Source organism: Sinocyclocheilus rhinocerous, unplaced genomic scaffold (assembly GCF_001515625.1).
Source record: "Sinocyclocheilus rhinocerous isolate Xijiao unplaced genomic scaffold, SAMN03320098_v1.1 scaffold565, whole genome shotgun sequence".
NCBI classification, from domain to species: Eukaryota; Metazoa; Chordata; class Actinopteri; order Cypriniformes; family Cyprinidae; genus Sinocyclocheilus; species Sinocyclocheilus rhinocerous.
The window spans coordinates 481,758-501,695 of NW_015646384.1; the positions used below are offsets into that span (position 1 = coordinate 481,758).

The following is a 19,938-nucleotide window of genomic DNA, read 5'->3' on the forward strand; positions in this document are numbered from 1 at the left end:
TGCGAATGACAGCAACGTCACATGAACGTGTAACCACGATAGAGACGATAGTCGAAAATCTCAAATTTCTACCGGTTAATCGTGTCTACTGGTAGATATCCCAATATATATATTGACTATTGACTTGAGTACCTTTACAAAACACAACAATGGTTTTACTGTAGTAAAACAGGGTTTTGACAGAAACTATGGTTCACATTCCACAAATTAGCCAAGGTTTTCAGTTTGACCTTGTTTTTAGTACAAGTACCATATATTAACCATGATTACTGTAGTAAAACCATAGTTAAATGTGTGGTTGTTTTGCTTTTACACCAAGTATCATTGTTTTTACAGTCGTTACTATAGTAAAACCATGGATCATTTACCTATGGGTGCACAGTAGGACAGGAGTCACCTCATTAGGAGGTTCTCAGGTGTTCTGCAGGTGTGGTGATCAGAGGAACCTCCAATGCTGCTTCAAGATTGTCAATTTGATGGCTTGGTTTTTGCAGAGTGACATATGACTTTCATACAGATCATTTAGTATGATGATTATTATCACGAAATATGAGGGTTTAAAAAGACAGATTTCCCTCACCGTATGTATGTTGTAAATAAATGCTAATAAAAATCTTCCCATGTTACTGCAACAAAGTTGAATAAATGCATCTTTAGTTTTTTAGATTAAAAGAGCAAATCAAAGCAGAATAAAGCGGCTTTGTGTGTCTAAAGGTTCTCTATATCCTTCTGAGGATTTTTTTTCTTTGTGGTCGGGCAGGTTTAGTGGGATTTCAGCAGGACCGGTTTATCCAGGGGAGAACTGGTGTTTGTGTGCTGCGGCAAGGAACTGATTGCGTAATGTCAGACCTGATCCACCAATCCATCTCAGAAGCATACTTTCTCATGTATTTTAATAATAATAATATGCCCCAGGCCTGTTCAAAGACTCCACTTGTCCTTCCTGTTGACTTAACTGACTGATTTAGTATGTTTTAGATCAATTACAGTATGCATTATATATAATCTCCCACTTATTTAGTGACACCGTGAATGACCTCTGACCCCAAATGTCAAGGGCACTGAGAGTCAGAGGTCAGATATGATAACACCTGTTTGTATGGTAAATCTGTACAGGTATATTCTAAATTGTTAGTAATCATTTTTGCAAAGTCAGCTCAAAGGAGTGGGTTTAAAACATTAATTTGTGTGTGTGTGTGTTTGTGTGTAGATGTGTGTGAAAAGTGAAGTTTGCAGTTCTGAGAGACAGGTTCCCTCTTGCTCCCGCTGCTGTAACGTTCAAAACTGTTATCTAACGTATCCCGACATGCAGAGAGAGTGAAGGAGCAGGCGAAAATCACTCGGATCAAAATGCAAAAAAGATTGTATGGGGGAAGGGGGCGGGGGGTAACCACACCCTCCCAAGAGCCCTCAGCGACTTGCTGTATCTTTGCAGGCAGAAGTCATGCAGATGGGGTTAAAAAATATAATGAGTCATTATAATGTATTCAGATGTTTCTATGCACAGTTCCCACTTTGCATTGAAATTAAAAACCCCGTTTTACTAGAAAGTGTGTTTGTGTCCCATCAGTTTTAAGAGAAGTTATGCTCTCTACTGTACAAAAGTTTGGGGTCATGAGATATTTTTTATGTTTTTTTTTTTTTAAGTCTCTTATGCTCACCAAGGCTACATTTATTTGGTCAGAAATACAGTAAAAACAGTATTATTGTGAAATATTATTACAGTTTAAAAGAACTGTTTTCTATTTTAATCTATTTTAAAATGTAATTTATTTCTGTGATGCAAAGCTGAATTTTCAGCATCATTACTCCAGTCTTCAGTGTCACATGATCCTTCAGAAATCATTCTGATATACTGATTTGATGTCACTTTTGATCAATTTAATGGGTCTTTGCTGAATAAAAGTATACATTTCTTAAAAAAATAAAGTCATACTGACCCTAAACTTTTGAACGGTAATGTATATATGAAATATATATTCACATTTCAGTGCATTTCAGTCATTTAAACATTGGTCATTGTGTCTAGGCCTTTACATCAACCATGGAGATCATCAGGAATTTAGTTTCAAAGATTTTTGAGGCAGTCATTTATGAGGCAAAGGAGATTTATGGACATTTGTAGATAGCACAAGTCAGGGAAGATAAGCTAAACGTTGTGCTATTTAGATGTCAATGTCGTATGTGTCAAATTGAAACCCATTTATAAGTTGTCTGCGCATTACAAGGGTTATAAATAAACTTCCTTATCCTGTTTGTTTTTAGATGCTAGCACAAACACACATGTTGTGGTGATTCCGTCTCTCCTTATTTCTTACTCTCTCACTCTCTCTTCTACACACAGTCATACATGCATACACAAATAAAGTTAGGCCTGCGGTGCACATCTTGCAGAACCAGTTTGGCAAGACCAGGTTTTAATAGTCTTGGTATATGTGAGTGTAGAAATTTAAACTCATATTTTAGCAGGTTAGGCCAGGGCAACAGCAAAACATGAACTGGCAGCCGTTGTAACCTAATCATGCATTGATATAACAAATCTTTATTTTTTCATGTTTTCCTTTATTATTCCTTCTTATCCTTATTCGTAGGAAGACGAGTGAAGAGGCAGGTGTGCAGGAACACCAGCATGGCTGTGGAAAGCTTTCCTGAACTCCTGCAGAAACTGCGGGAAGTGCATGAACATGAGTTAGAGGGTAAGACCAGCCATCTTTTTTTTTTTTGATTTTGCCAATAGGCAACTTCTCAAACCAATGACGATGAACTGTAAAAACATCTTTACATAACCAAAAAAATAGATAACTATTGGTCACATTTACTGTTGCTCAGCAAAATTTCTCAGATGAAATCCAGTCATTTCAATTAGGAATCTGCATGATCAGGAGTTTTGATCGAAGGCAAAAAAAATTCCCCATGCAGATTTTTCTCTTGGTTAAGTCGGTCACATGAATTTTCCCGCATTGACAAACAGAAAGCTACTTGGTTTGAAAGTGACTTTCATGTGACTTTTTTGCCTGCGAAATCTTGCTAATGTGAATGCACCTTAACAACAACAGCTGAAAATAAAATCAGCAAAACAATAAAACAATGCTATGAGCTCACAAACTTAAATTAGCAACATTTTGAGTATAAATCTGACATTGTTTATTCGCCATCATGTCATTCCAAGCCTTTTTGACTTCCTTTTTTTTCTTTTATGTCTTTCTTTCTGAACACAAAAGGCGATAGTTTAATGAATAAAGGTGGGGTGAATTCAACACAATGGCATTACATTGTTACTCACATTAACGCTTCATAAAGCACCCAAAAATGTCAGCAAAAATAAGCCTGAACATGATATTTGAAGGAATAGTTGACCAAAAAATTACATTTAGCTGAAAATTTACTCAACGTTAGGCATTCCAAGATGTAGATGAGTTAGTTTCTTCATTAGAACAGATTTGGAGAAATGTAACGGTTTATCACTTGCTCACCAATGGATCCTCTGCAGTGAATGGGTGCCGTCAGAATGAGAGTCCAAACAGCTGATAAAAACATCACAGTAATCCAGTCAATCAAACTTCTGAAGTAATAAATTGCATGTTTGTAATAAACAAATCTATCATTAAGAAAACACTTCTAAACAAACTTGTATCTTGTCCGAAAGCGACAGTTTAAAGTTAAAACGTCTTAACTATGAATTTGTTTATTACAAACATGCAGCTCTCCACTTCACTGGAATTGTATGAATTACTTGTGGATTATTGTGATGCTTTTATCAGCTGAGTGCAACAGCAAATTTTTATTTTTGGATTAACTTTTTCTTTAAGTTAACTCATAACAGCTGCCACTTCTTTCATTATGTGCCATGCTTCACACTCCAGTTGTCCAGATTCACAATGTGTTTTTCTCTCTTTCTACAGGATGGCAAGAGAAAGTGCTGGAGCTGACAAATAAAAAGAATATGTGAGTGTGAATGCCATATTTTTCAAGCTAAAAACATGACTGACATCATAATTGACATCTACCTCAATAATGGTTTATGTGCATTCTGTTGTAGCGATGCAAAGCGCATAGAAGAACTTTACAACAGGAACCAGCAGATGAAAGAACAGCAGCGGATTCTTACTGAGAACATCAAACAGCTGGAGAACAGGTGTGTGTGTGTGTGTGTACCTACTTAACCATATTTTGGGGACAAATTTGTACCCAAAAGTGAGCTAAACCTGACAAAAGCTCCAAAAACCTCCCTTTGGGGACGTCCTCATTTGTAAAACTGGTATAAAAATAAAGTAAACAAAGTTTCACGCACCACTGCCCACACTGGATGTGTCTGTCGATCCTCAGGTTGCGAGCCGGGTTGTGTGACAGGTGTACAGTCACTCAGGATGTGGCTAAAAAAAGGCAACAGGAGTATGAAAACTCCCAGCTCCAGAGTCTGCAGCACATCTCTCTACTGGGTGAGCTATAAATAGAGCCTTTATATGAAGAAGAAATGTTGTGGCATTGACCATGTTGATTTGTTTTATGCAAAAAGTCACAAAAAGATTTCTTTTGAGATATCATTAATCAGGCTTTACACAAGTGCTGTGTAAAGCATTTAAAGCATACAGTAAAATGGTACTGTTTGAAATAACTTATCTATTTTAAAATGTTATGTTTTTTATTTACTTTTATTCAGCAAGGATCCATTAAATTGATCAAAAGTATTAATTTCTTTCGTAGAGGTCACAAAGAAATATAATGAATATTAGTGATATTCTTGTTTACTGCTGCAGTGAGTGAGATGAATGCACTAAAGAAAGAAAACGACAGACTGAGAGAGGAGCTGAAGGGCTTGAGGGATCCATCAAAGTGAGTGGCCAATTTGCTCAACATACTTCCTTGCCATATTTGTGCAAGTATTTCCTGTTGTTTCTCATTTGCAAGTTCTGATCCTGTCACATAGTGGCACGATCTGATTTACTCTACCTGTAACCATGCAGCACTAGCCAACATACTGTGGTCGGCACCAAAGTTTGATCAAATATCTTTCGCCCGATGTTGGTCACTTGTGGTCAGGGCCCGTTTAACAGACTAGTACAATGTATTGTATATAATAGACATGCGTAATAACTCCTTGCTTCACCTTTCAGTCGGCAGAATGGTCATTCAGAGGACACAATCACCCCAGAGGTCAAGGTATCACCTGACACAGCAGTGGCTGCTGTGACTTTACTGGCCTCAGGGCTGAAGTCCAGCCAGCCTCCACCAGGGGACACCACTGTACCTGCAGCGACTGTCAAACATGAGACGGACAACAGGCCAACTGACATCCTGGGTAAGTTACCGTCACGGCAGACATTTCTGACATATATGAGAACCAGTGCTGTTTTATTCTGATAATACTTTAGATTAAAGGGGTCATATGATGCGATTTCATTTTTTCCTTTCTCTTTAGAGTGTTACAAGCTCTTGGTGCATAAAGAAGATCTGTAAAGTTGCAAAGACTAAAGTCTCAAATCCAAAGAGATATTCTTTATAAAAGTTAAGAGTTAGCCACACCTACCTAAAACGGCTCGTTCGAACACGCCCCCACATACCTACCTCACTATGTGGGAAGATTTGCATAAAGCCCCCAAATGTTCACGCAAAGAAAGAAAGCGTAACTTTTATTCTCGCTGTAGTATTGTTACGCCATGCCGTGAAGACGCTGTGTTTTTCACTGAATATACTCAATATATCTTAGCTTGTTCACATCTGATGAGAAGATTTTTAATGTTCTTTATCCTGTACAGAAAAAGCTTCTGAACACAAACTTATGCAAAACTGGGCCAGGGCATTTTCATTTGTAAGCTATAATTTGTTTTTGCTCTTTTAAAAATGGTTGTTTTATAGTAAATCTTGTTCTTTCTATTCTTTTGTGTTTCATTGTTTGCTGAAATTTGTGTTTCTCTCTTTCAGGAGTCGAATAAGCCCATGTTGCCCATCTCAAGATGGGGCACAGACCACTGTGCTGAAAGAAGGTGACACAGCCATTTGTTTGTGCTTCGGATGTGTGCGCTCAGAAAACCGTATATCAGAAGTTTAAACTAATATGGTTTCAGTGCGATATACATGATAATCAAAACCAAACAGATGTTTTTAGCAGAGCATTTGAGTTAGGAGCTGTAAAGACACAGCCCTATTCTGAAAAAAGGGGCAGGGAGCATCAGCTCATTTGCATTTAAAGAGACATGCACAAAAACAGCGTGTTTCTGCTTCCACTCAAAATAGGCATTTGAGTGGAAATTATATAATAAATGATCTGTGGGGTATTTTGAGCTTGAACATCACAAACACATTCTGGGGACACCTGAGACTTATATTACATATTGTAAAAAGGGGCATAATATGTCTCCTTTACGGTGACACATCTTAATTATTCTCCTCATACATCCACAGATCTTCCAGTGTTGACTCGGTTGAGCACAGACATTCCCCTTTGTCTCCTTCTCTTCCATCTCCTCTTAGTCTACTGAAGAACAATCCTATTTTTTCTTCTGTTGCCTCTGAGGAACGTAGCAGCCGGCAACAAATCCACGTCCCCGTCCCCTTCCGGCCACTTCCGATCAAGACCGGCCGCCTGTCTATCCCGTGGTCGCTCTCAGAATCTACTGACTGGGTAACTGTAGCAGCGGGCGGCTCTGGTGTTGGTAGCGGGATAGCAGTTCACCCAAGCCAGAACCCAATTCCCAGCTCAAACATACTGCGTTTCCCTAAACTGGTCCCACCAAGCAGTGGCCACCAGTCTCGCACACATGACCCAACACCTAGCAGTCTGCGGCCCTGGTCCCGCAGAAACCTGTCAGAGCATGCAGAGAGTAGAGAAAAGAGAGTGACAGAAGCCGTTACAGTGCCGCCCCAGTGGAAGGTCTCAGCAACGCAGACAGAGAGGATTTTTGGAGAGAAACTGAGAGAGGATGAAGAGGAAGCACCGTTAGACCTGTCTGAGTCAGGCCGTTCAAAAAGCAAAGAGAAAACACACTCACAGAGCGATGTATCTTCGTCTTCATCTTCCTCACCACCTGCTACACTTTCATCGTCATCTCAATACCCATCAAGCCCTCAAAGTGACCAGCAGACAGCAGACAATAATACACAGGTAGACTTCAAATGATGCAGAAATATCTCCTCAATAAAGAGCTTGAGATAAATGTTTGAGACAGTATTTAATGAGTGTATGCTGTTAATGCTTGAACAGAAAATCATGTTAAAATGACTATCATGAAAATATGTTAATTATACTTATAAACTGCATATCATAGTATATTTCCAAAGCTAAAAATAGTCAAGTTAAACATTTCCGTTTTCTTAACAGTTTCAGTTAGTTTTCACTTTGCGAGCTAACTGCTTAGCTAGCTGCTAGCTTAGCTTAATGCTAGCTTGGTTAAGAAATACTCGGCTAGACTACAATAACCCAACAAATTAAACTTTTCCCTTTCTTTAGTTTGCTTTCAATAAAGCAGGCTACCAGTGTAGCAAAAAAAGAAAAGCTTTTCTTTTAAAATGAGCTAATACAAGATAATGCAGTTTTGATCAAGCATTCAGGATATTGCACGAATAGCATTCCTTGCTCTTTGACATGGAAAAGGTTCTGCTTTGACTTTGTTTTGTATACTGTATAACTGTTGCACACTCCCACATGAAAAAAATACTATAGTAATTTATAGTAAATACTATAGTTTTTGAACCATACTATAGTAAAGTGTATTATACTGTAAATATTATAGTATTTACAACACTTTGTTAATGAATGCTACAGCATACTGTGAACTGGTAAACTGTAATAAATACTGTAGTATACTTTAGTTTTTACTACAGTGAACTGTAGTGTATTGTAGTATAATATACCCTATAGTTGTAGAAAACTTTGTACAGTATTGGGTAAAGTAATTTGTTTATATTACTATAGTTTTTATATATCACCTCATCATCTATAGTACTGCCACAACAAATTAATTCAAGTACTTTACTATAGTATGGTTCACTATAGTATTTTACTAGTAAATTACTATAGTATTTTTTCATGTGGGCTCAGACTAATGTTTCTTTGTGTTTGCATTGTTCCTGTTTACGAAGACCTGGGCATATAGAAAAAAATAGTTATTGTGGTTTTGTTAAATCAAGGCCACAGTGTACTGTTTCGTTCCTTCTTTTAACATAGTTAAGTTGCGGCCACAATTTAAATAAAACAAAGGAACAAATTAGCACAACATGCCTACGACTGACCTAAAATGACCTAATGAATTCATGTTTTAGCAACAAACTCTGTACATATTTGTATTTACGAGTATGCAAATAAAATTGCCTGTGATGTTTGATTCACATTACACAGCAGGAGGAAGCACAGGAAACATGTAAGGAACAGGAAGAGGTAAAGGAAGGTGAAACATCTCCAGCAGCTGAAATGTCTGTCAGCTCAGAGAAGAAGAAAGTCCCACCGCTAACCATTTCCCTGCAACCAGGTAAAGCTTCACTCTTGTTGGTTGGTTTAGGTTTATTTGGATTGTGCTAAGTTGAATTGGACTGTTTTGCCTTGCAGTTGTGGTTATGGAGACACTTAAATCAGGAGTACAGGTAATCTTAGCACTGAATTTATGTTATGTCATTAAATTTCAAACAGCTTTATGAGATCAGTTCTAACTTCTGCTTTGTTGTGGCTGGTGGTGAAGTTGTCCGATCATGGCAGCAGACCAATGGAGCAAGAGGAGAAAGAGAACAATAACCTTGAAACGAGCAGAAAAAGATTTGGGCAGGATACTGATGGTAAGAGATCATATTTTAATCATTTATTTTTTTTATTTTTTTATTTAAAGCTGATTCAACTAATACATTTAGCATCTCCTAAAATGTCACTTTTATTGTTTTGCCTTAGCTTTTTCCCAGCGCTCACTAAAGGAGAAGAAAATTCGTCTGAGCAGGGGACCTCAAGGAAACCATGTAGACTCAGAGCAAGGATGAAGGTCTCATTTGTTTAAAAATGTGTTTGTTTTATGTTAATTGGCTTTGCATAGTATTTTCACAAATGCTTTTCTTCATATATTTATTTTTTTTATATACAGGCAATGGATTCAGCTATGATCTAGTTGCTGTGGTTATGCAGACACCCATTTTTGCTTTCACCCTTCGCCGCCAGTTTCCAAGTTCGAATCTCTGGTGTTCACTTTAGCTTTAGTACACCTCTGTCAACATAATTCTCATGTATCAAACAGAATACATAATGCAGTCCAGACTGGAATTAAATAAGATCTATTAGTAGCATGTGCAGCTATATCGTTCATACTGTACATGGGTAAATTTGTGCTGGATGAATTTGTTACTTCACTGAGTCAATTTCCCAGCAATCGTTAGCTGTACAATAACAGGAAGCCAGCTGTTTTTACTGACAAGGGGGCTTCTTAATAAACTTATCAGCTAGATATATTTTTATTTCCTCGGTTTCACTTTCTTCTTCCTCTTTCCACAAGTTATTAATAAGCACATACTGTATAACATGAGTACATATAATTGCTTGCTGTCGTGTGTCGTGAACATTGTCATGTCAGTTCTCAGTTTATGTTCATTCTCTCTTCCATGTAAAAGGTGTTGCCATCTCATCTATTTTTGTCTCTGTCTGAGTACTACAGCCTGCTTCTTGTAGATGTGACAAAATGAAAAACCCTCGGCTTCCCCTTTTGGTTTTTTTGAGATGTCAAGCATATATTTTGTAATAGTGAATTTTCCACTTGCAGCTGTAAAAGCTGCAAAAGGAGGAAGGGTAAAACTGTGAAGAAAAAAGTATACTTTTTTTAACTTTCTGTACCATTGTTTCAAACTAGCTGTAAACCTTTCCTTTGCACTATTTTTAGATAGTTAGAGATAATTTGGAGATTATCTAATACTAAAGTTACTCTGATACGTTAGTTCCTCAACTAACGTCTATCGAATTAAATACAATTATAGGACCATTGCATAAACTGATGGCTGTGGTTATACTTTGTGAACTATCACCTGTAATGGTTTAGGATGTGGGAAACACCTGCATTGTTGCAGGAAGAGGGTAAATCATTTTCACCGTGAAGAACTGTACTTTGAGTCATTGGAACAATTCAGAATTTTCACTTGAATATGCCGATCACCACAACACTTAACTTGCTTACTTTTGTATACTGAACAAAGGTGTATGAGTTTCAAGTACAAAGGTAGAAATCTTAATAAAAACCCTTGCATCAACATATCACATCTGACTTTCTGTTTTGTAATTTGAATGTTTTATTTGATCCATGCACTTATATGTTTTGTTTAATATTCCTAGGTGTCCGATTTCTTTTCTCTCTTATAAGTATTTGCATATTGAGAATGAAGTTGTTTTGGCTTAGTATTTATTAAAGAAGAGGTAGATTTATATATATGCTTGTTTATTATGTTTCTTTTTCTCTGTCTCTTTCAAAAGAAGAGGGTGTTTAATCTCACCATTTGATAGGGGATTATTCTGTCTTTATGTAACTGTGAGGCCAGACCAACTGTTTGTTTGTCTATTTCCAATTCAATAATACATCTGTGTTTCTGTCTGTGATTGTGCACTATGGATACACTCAGCTCGCTCTTCTAATCTGTTCTCAAGCAAATCTTGTCTAAATCTGCCTTTGTTATTCTTTTTTTTTGTTACATTTTCCCTTTTATTTTAACTTTATCATCACTTATATTTGAAATCGCTCTTATTATTTGTCAAAATTTGAATGATACTTTGACTGAAGGTTTTTTTTTTCTCTCAGAAGTGAAGTGACGTTGCAAAAAGGTTTTAAACAGCTTTTTTTGCAACCTTCACACAAAATACCCTGGTTTCACAGTGTTATACGAAGACTAGGCTATTACGTGAATAGGGCATGCGGATATTGAAGCGGAATATTTATGACCGATTTCCTCTGACTACAGCGTGTCTCAATGCTCACTGAGCTCCCTACCTAGACAGCATTTTAAGCTTTATTAGAGCTTGATTTGTTTTATTTTTTTATTATCAGCTCGTTATGAATCGGATGGGTTCAGTGTGTATGTATGAGCTGAGCTGACTCGGAGCGCGCCTGGTGTTCTAAACGGTTGCCTAGGAAGGCATCTCAGTAGTTTTTTAAACACGGCCCCTAACTTCCTCTTGGACAGTACAGCGCGACAGTCTCACTCTGACACAGAAGCGTATCAGTGTGATGGAGGAGTCGGTGTGAGGCGGCTTTAACATCTCGGTTAACTAGCGAGATTTTGTGAATAAAGAAATATACCTTTCTTCTGGATTGCAATTTAAGTGGTAAGTTCGCTTAAAATAAATTTTTTTTTACATACCTTCTTAGTGTTTTTTATCTAGTTAGGTTTTTATGTTTCGTAATTTCTATTTTATATCATTGTTGTTGTTGTTTTTTTGTTGTTTTTTTGTAATTAAACGATTAGGACTTTAAGTCGATTCAGACCCTAAAGCTGATTTTCGATGTTCGTTTTTTTAAACGAGGTTTCATATTCACCTAAATTAAACAGTAGCCCTAATATTAGCATTTAAAATTAATTTAATATGTCTACTCAAAGTTTTTGTCATAAGCTACTTTTTATAGATTTCCGACCTGTTTTTGTCGTTTCTCTATAGAATCCGGTCTCTTCTCGATTAATTAATAGCCTAATAATAATGATGGGAAAAAAGATCTACTTCATCAGACCCATATTTCATCACACGATTTAGGCCTAGCTGTTTATTCTTTTACTGGATTGTTTATTTGGATTCATTTCTAAAGCATGACACACTGTGTCAAATCCAATAGGTTACATGTTTGATTTTTTAACGCAGTCTTGTGTTTTGAGGAACCCGCACGTTTCTTTGAAATAATATCATGCTTTAGCTTTAGTTAAACTGATACTTCCATAGTTCACTATAGTTTTACAGAACAGAACAATATCAGAGGACACATTTAAATATTTCTCTTCCTCCTCAGAGGATCCATCTCCTCATGTAAAAGGACACTCAAAAACACTCTTTACAGTAATATTTCACGTTTCTCTATTGGCTGTTGGCCTGCTGAAGTCAGTCAGCTGTGGTGTTATCTGACAGTTTGCACATACAGTATGTTTCTGGGAGAGAAAACATAACACTGAGAGAGTCCTGACAAGGAAGGTGGAACTGACACATCCCACATTTGCATATGTGGTTAAATGAAAAGAGCTGCAGTTCTGAGTCTCCCTGCGCTCCTGTGGGAAAGGTGGAGGTGGTTCCTCTCAGCTCTGTGGCTTTGAGGGACAAAATAATCTTTGGGTGGGATGGGATGGGATGGGTGGCACTGTCGAAAGGCAAATCTGAAAATTTCCTCCGGGTATGATCAGTTATCGGATTCGGAAGAAGGAAATGTACCTGTGATCAAGACAGCAATTAAGCAGGTTGAGAGGAGACTACACTCTAAAAAATGCTGGGTTAAAAAGGGACAAACCCAGCTATTGGGTTGTTTTGACCCAGCGGTTGGGTTCAACTCCCAACCACTGGGTCAACCCAACCACTGGGTCAAAACAACCCAATAGCTGGGTTTGACCCTTTTTAACCCAGCGCTGGGTTATATTTAACCAAGCATTTTTTAGAGTGTACCTGAACATCAACTCCCCTGTGAAAAGAACTACTTTAGTATACCTTTCATTAGAGTACTTATTATGTAAATAATAAAATAAAATAAAAATGCTGGACAAAATGTCAAGTTATGTTTACGGACATCAGCATGTTATTTGCAAGCGATTCAACTTTTTTGAACCACATGAATAGGACTTAAATCTTTATACTGTATGTAAGTTCATAATTCTATTGTCTTTGAATTTTGGTTGAAGTACTGTCAAGCATTTATGAAAAAAAACTATAAATTAAGTGCTTTACTATGCTAGTGTATTTATTCAGACTTTAAAGTAAAACATTAACATTTAACATTAATGATGTTAAGAATTTGACGTTATTACAGAGTGCACTTTTTAAAGGAAGCATTGTCATAGAAGTGTACTCTCTCTTCAATAGCCTTTATTGCAGTAATATTATATTATTTTCAAGCACAGTTTATTTAAAATATACTTTGAAGATTTGAAGTATACTACAAGTGTACATTTAATCAAATTCAATGCACTTGTTTTTCACAACGGACCTGATAAGCCAGTGAGACTAAAAAAAGCATTCGAAATCAAAAGCAACACACAAGAAACAACTTCAAATAAAGAGAAAGCAGAACATGGGTGAACAAGCTATAGGAAACAAGTTTTTAATGCGCCACATATTTCTCAAACCCATTGCATCTACTGAAGGACGCAACTTTAGCAGTTCTTAAATTACGATTCAGTGTTCAGCTGATTAGACTCTCTTTAATGACATTTCTACAATTTACTTCTTTATCCTGGTTATCTTCCGAACAAACAGACTGACCACTGATATGTAATTTGGTGTTTTGGTTGTGGTTTTGTGTAGGGTCATGCACGTCCAGATTAAGAGTGAATAAGTTAATTATCAAGCATGAAATGAAACATAAACCTGCACCATAACAGCACACTGCACTCTCATGACAAGAGGTGCAAGTTGAAGTTCATTTATTCTTAGGCGATAGCCACAGAGAGGCCGAAGAGCTCAAAAACATGCGCTTTCCGCTCACCTCTCGTTCAAAAGTGAGGAAAAAGTCACTTTTTTTCTTCCAACAATCGACCAAGTTGGAATCTATTTTTGATGGGAGGCAGTTCTTTACGTTTTGGTTGATTAATTTCTGCTACGTTCTCAGAAAAGTGTTAGGGTGTTAAGGCTAGCTGATTTGAATCAGCTTTGAACATTAGGCCTTAACCAACCACAGTTTCCACTGAGCAGCTTCCTCATGTGCATGTGTGAGCGAGTTAATGACAAAACCACAGGCGAGAGATAACTTCAGCCTACAACATGGAAGCCAGTATGAGAAACCGGTTATTTTGACTTTCACTACATTTATCGGTCAAGGTTACGTTTCCCAAAAGAGTCATACACCGATTGTAGCAACCAATGGCACCAAGGGTCTCTACAATCTACACAGGCTTACAATGATTTTAGGAAATCATGTCTGACTCATAATATTGGAAATACTAATCAGAAGTATCATCTTAGGTTCATCTTGTTGTACAGTAGGCCGAAAACGTGGCATTTAATACAATTTGAGTCATATATGGCACATTACAGGCATTTTTCCATCATAATTTGTTCCATACATGCTTTTCGAGCATCAAAAATAAGCGTTGTTTAGTGGGAACTCGGAACAACCCATGTTTTGCATATTTGCTATACTGGAAATGTTTTTTGAACGTACAAGGACAACCTGCATTAGTGTCTTCTGTTGTTAACGCTTCAGGCCTCAACATGGGCTGTGTGGGGACCAAACCGGAGCAGGATCCTATTGGCAAATCAATGGGCAGCGATGACAATCGCAACCAGACAGCACATTACACCAAAGACCCAACGGCAGGCTCCAAAGCTGTAAGTAGAAGCATTTTGGAATTTCCGATTAAATTGACAAGACATCTTTTCAGGGTTATTCCTTACTGAAAAGTGCTGAGTTGCGCTAAACCATCAGAATTGGCTGTTTCAGCACATTTTGTGACTTCAAATACTGTACTTCCACTTTCTTAGAGTCTGAGAGACAGAGTAGTCTCAGCTGTATGATCATCTTGACTTTGCATGTATTAATAAAATATTATATATAGTATTTTGAATTAACTTGTATTTTTACATTTGTGACCCATGGACCACAAAACCAGTCATAAGGGTAAATTTTTTGAAATTGAGATTTATAAATCATCTGAAAGCTGAATAAATAAGCTTTCCATTGATGGATGGTTTGTTAGGATAGGGCAATATTTGGCAGAGATACAGCTATCTGAAAATCTGGAATCTGACAGTGCAAAAAAAATCTAAATATTGAGAAAATCGCCTTTAAATTTGTCCAAATTAAGTTCTTAGCAATGCATATTGCTAATCAAAAATTAAGTTTTGATATATTTACTGTAGGAAATTTACAAAATATCTTCATGGAACATCATCTTTACTTAATATCCTAATGATTTTTGGCATAAAAGAAAACTTTATCATTTTGACCCATACAATGTTTTTTTGGCTATTGCTAAAAATATACCCAAGTGACTTAAGACTGGTTTTGTGGTCCAGGGTCACATTTTATTTTTGTCCAGGTTTTGGTTATTTTTAAATGTTATTATTATTATTATTATTATTATTATTATTTTAATACTTCTCTTTAGATTTACTTAATTTAACATTTAATTGAACATTTCTCATTTTTAAGTTCTTCATCTAATACAATGTTTTATTTCATTTCAGCTTTATTCCAATTACTGAAAACATAATTTTTAATCGTTTTAGTTAACAGTATCAACACCGCTCTGTGTTTGTGCTTCTAGCTGCTGCTACCTGATTTACATAACGACCTTAAAAAGAGCTTGAAATGTTTATTTATTTAAACAGATATCCTCTATTTGAAAGACTGCCTCAGACAGGTCTGTTTTTGTGCTCAGAAAAGAGAACTGAAATGTCTAGTTTGCTGTTTTAAATACTGCACCTCTTCTACCATCTACAGAACAGAACCACCTCCAACCCAGCTCCTGGGTCAGATAGTAAGTGAAATTGTCTTTGATTTCTAGTAAATAGGTAGGATGTCTCGTTCAGAATGTTAGAGTTTTGTAAAATATTGAAATACTTAACAAAATACACATTTCAACTCATATGGTTGACCTCGTGAGCAAGAGTAAAAAACATTCAGGGATGTGGTATTCAATGTGTCGTATACATGAAAAAGTAGCTTGTTTTGAGGTTTAGTGCAGATAGTACACTGTTTTCCACATGCATTTCATTCAACCTCAGTGTGTGCTGCAGCACTGGCAGTGCATACGCCTGATATTAATTCTCAACCTTAATCGCTGTATAAAAAGTATGCACACTTTAAAACCGTTGTACCCTGTTGGAATCGTGCTAAACTCACAGCAAGTGTTGTTATAAACACTGTTGTGTGACACCAGTCTGTTTCTTACTCAGAACCATAGTGAATGTGTGATCACAGCTCTTTCACACTAAAGATTCCATTTGCCTTTAGCTTCAGAGAACATTACCATAGCTCTGTATGACTATGAAGCTATGCATGAAGGTGACCTGGGCTTCAAGAAAGGAGACAGACTCAAAATCCTTCAGGAGTAAGTAAACCTGTCATTCTGAATGAGGATTTAACATGCAGTATCTCACTTCTTTGACCGATTGAATGATTGATTGGCTGATTGGTGTGTTTAGGTCAGGTGAATGGTGGAAAGCAGCATCTCTTAGCACTGGTCAGGAGGGCTTCATCCCCAGTAACTATGTTGCCAAGGATACTCTGGAAACTGAAGAGTGAGTAAATATAGTGTGTGTACATTTGTAGTGGTGCCATTGATCTCACAGTAAAGGTTGTTTATAATATGTGATCCTGGACCACAAAACCAGTCATAAGTAGCACAGGTATATTTGTAGCAATAGCCAACAATACATCATTGTATGGATCAAAATTATCGATTTTTTATGCCAAAAATCATTAGGATATTAAGTAAAGATCATGTTCCATGAAGATATTTTGTAAATATCCTACCACAAATATATAAAAACTTAATTTTCGATAAATAATATGCATTGCTCAGAACTTCATTTGGACAACTTTAAAGGCGATTTTCTCAATATTTTGATTTTTTTGCACACTCAGATTCCAGATTTTCAAATAGTTGTATCTCGGCCAAATATTGTCCTTTCCTAACAAACCATACATCAATGAAAAGCTTATTTATTCAGTTTTCATATGATGTATAAATCTCTATTTCAAAAAATTGGCCCGTTATGACTAGTTTTGTGCTCCAGGGTCACATATAATAATAAGATTGTTTAAAATAATAATATCATATCATATCATATCATATCATATCATATAAATATTGTGTGTGTGTGTGTGTGTGTGTGTGTGTGTACACTATTCAAATGAAACTGATACTTTTATTTAACAAAGACACGTTCAATTGATCAAAAGTGACAGTAAAGAGTTACAATGTTACAAAATATTTCAAATAAATGCTGTTCTTTTGAACTTTAAAGAATTCTGAAAAAAGAGAAGTTTTAGTTTCCACAAAAATATTCAGCTGTTTTCAACCTTGATAATATTCACCAAATTGGCATGTTAGAATGATTTCTGAAGGATCATGTGACACTGAAGTAATGGCTCAGCTTTGCAACACAAAAATAAATTACATTTTAAAATATATTAAAATAGAAAACAGTTATTTTAAATTGTAATAATATTTCACAATTTTACTGCATTTTTGATCAAATAAACAGCCTTGCTGTGCACAATAAACTTTTGAACGTTTATGGTTTTTTAATATAATTTTCATCTATTTATGTATATGTCTACAGGTGGTTTTTTAAAGGTGTCAGCAGAAAGGATGCAGAGAGACAGCTGCTGGCATCTGGAAACAAAATAGGATCTTTTATGATCAGAGACAGTGAAACCACCAAGGGTACGTTTAGCACAGTGTTAAAGCTGAAGGATTTTAGGCAAGGAGTGTAATACTGAAGCATTAGCAGTGTTGTTTTCTTATAGTGGTAACATTTTTACTTCAGCTACACATCTACCAGATCCTTATCTGCCCTTAAAATCATCTGTATCTCCCCCCTCAGGAAGCTACTCTCTGTCTGTCAGAGACTGCGACCAAACAGGAGACGCTGTGAAGCATTATAAGATCCGCACGCTGGATAATGGCGGTTTCTATATTTCTCCACGGATCACCTTCAACACCCTGCAGGATCTGGTCAGCCACTACAAGAGTAAGTACAATACACAAATGCAAATATCTGGACACATTTCACTGGATAATATACCAACCTTTTTCATGAAGGATTGTTTACTCAGCTGGTTTACAATTAACAAACTGTATAAATTTGCATCTACAGAGCAGAGCGATGGGTTGTGCCAATCTCTCACTATTCCCTGTCTGAGTCCCAAACCTCAGAAACCTTGGGAGAAAGATGCTTGGGAGATCCCACGTGAGTCCCTCAAACTGGACAGACGTCTGGGAGCAGGCCAGTTTGGAGAGGTCTGGATGGGTAAGACACATACGTACTGCTTGCTTTGATATGTATTTCTTATGTGTCTGTTTACTCCAAAAACTGTTGCTGTGCAGTATGCTTTGTTTAGTAGGATCTGAAAGATTTTTCCAGTGTAAAATACAGAACTAAAATGGTTGGTTATGACTCTAAAAAGTCGTATTTGAAGTGTCCAGGCATTGGCAGCAAAATGCCAGTGAACTAACATTCTATATTAATATGCCAAGTATATAACAAGTTGTTCATGAGTCCCTTGTTGGTCCTGAGCAGTTCAACTGCCTGCTGTTCTTCAGAAAAATCCTCCCGCTCCTGCACATTCTTTGGTCTTCCAGCATCTTCTGCATATTTGAACCCTTTCCAACATTGACTGTATGATTTTGAGATCCATCGTTTAACACTGAGGACAATTGAGTGACTCATACATAACTATTACAAAAGGTGAAAACGTACTGATGCTCAAGAAGGCCACACAATGCATTAAGAGACGGGGGGTGTACATTTTTTTAATTGGATGATCAGGGTAAATTGTACTTATTTTGTCTTCTAGGAAACATGTAAGTATTTATGGAGCTTCTGAAGTCCAGTACTAAATGAAAGAATATGATCGTTAAACAAAATGAGAAGAATTTACACATCATCATCATCCTGTTCAAAAGGCTCTTAATGCATTGTGTTGCCTTCTTGAGCATCAGTAAATGTTTTCACCTTTTGTAATACTTGTGTATGAGTCCCTCAGTTGTCCTCAGTGTGAAAATATGGATCTCAAAATCATACAATCACTGTTGGAAAGGGTTCAAAACCATAGAATGTGCAGGAGCTGGGGAATTTTTCCGAAGAACAGCAGGCAGTTGAACTGCTCAGGACCAACAAGGGACTCATGAATAACTATCACAAAATATAAAAACGTGAAAAAAACGTGAAAAAATATCGTGAATCATCCAGGAAATGACACATAGTATTAAGATTCAAACTTTTGAATGGGATCATTTTGATAAATTCAGTTATTATTTTGTCTTGTGGAGACTATATAAACATCTATTATGTAAAATAGCTTATTCAGGACAGTACTAAATAAAAAATAACATGCAATTTTCATGATCCCTCTTATTTTGTTTCAATTCTTAACATTTTGCACATTCTGCAAGGGGTATGTAAACTTATGAGCACAACTGTGTGTGTATATATATATATATGGTATTCTCATTATATAAACTATGTATAGTATTTAGTAATTTATGTTCATTATGTATAATATAAATAAAAGAGATATAAACAATAATGAGATATAAACAAAATTATACTATACACTAGATATAAACATTATAAAATGATGTGTGTGTGTGTGTGTAAACATTTAATAATTGTGGCTTTTATCAAAGCAATACGCCTCATGAGACATGGTGAGATTTACACTGGGTAGAACATTGAATGTCTTACTGCTTTATCAATAGAAACCACTTTATATTAGGTGGCCTTAACAACTATGTACTTACATTTAAATTAATCATTTGATACAATGCATTTATTGTGTACATACATGTTTTTACATTGTACTTATATTTTAAAAATACCTGTATATAATTACATCTGTAATTAATTTCTGTAATTACATTTATTATTACACAGTTGACCCATCCCTTACCCCTTAACCCACCCTTAAACCTATCCATACCACCAAACCTGTCCCTAACCTTACCCGTATCCCACCTCAATAGCAGCAAAAGTGTTTTGCAATACAATATGAACACAATAAGTACATTGTACTTAATTTTTGATGTAAGTACATAGTAGTTAAGGCCACTTAATATAAAGTGGGG

General features: G+C 36.3%; 2 protein-coding genes across 2 annotated transcripts in view; both read left to right on the top strand.

The window, feature by feature from the left end:
• The first annotated feature begins 2,596 nt into the window (after positions 1–2,596).
• Positions 2,597–10,208, top strand: LOC107707746 (RBBP8 N-terminal-like protein). The gene is made up of 14 exons (XM_016511838.1): positions 2,597–2,696; positions 3,903–3,945; positions 4,040–4,135; positions 4,327–4,439; positions 4,758–4,833; positions 5,115–5,299; positions 5,757–5,809; positions 5,923–5,984; positions 6,403–7,102; positions 8,336–8,465; positions 8,543–8,577; positions 8,673–8,766; positions 8,876–8,963; positions 9,063–10,208. The coding sequence occupies exons 1-13, from the start codon at positions 2,630–2,632 to the stop codon at positions 8,959–8,961; spliced, it is 1,740 nt and encodes a 579-aa protein (XP_016367324.1). The 5' UTR covers positions 2,597–2,629; the 3' UTR covers positions 8,962–8,963; positions 9,063–10,208.
• A 956-nt stretch (positions 10,209–11,164) lies between these two features.
• The window catches only part of LOC107707747 (tyrosine-protein kinase HCK-like), a 15,624-nt gene continuing 6,850 nt past the window's right edge, over positions 11,165–19,938 (top strand). Inside the window, exons 1-8 of the mRNA XM_016511839.1 lie at positions 11,165–11,278; positions 14,346–14,470; positions 15,585–15,621; positions 16,098–16,194; positions 16,289–16,384; positions 17,432–17,535; positions 17,696–17,842; positions 17,969–18,121. Of these exons, the coding sequence (XP_016367325.1) occupies positions 14,354–14,470; positions 15,585–15,621; positions 16,098–16,194; positions 16,289–16,384; positions 17,432–17,535; positions 17,696–17,842; positions 17,969–18,121 (751 nt within the window). The 5' untranslated portion in view covers positions 11,165–11,278; positions 14,346–14,353. The remainder of the gene's footprint in view (positions 11,279–14,345; positions 14,471–15,584; positions 15,622–16,097; positions 16,195–16,288; positions 16,385–17,431; positions 17,536–17,695; positions 17,843–17,968; positions 18,122–19,938) is intronic.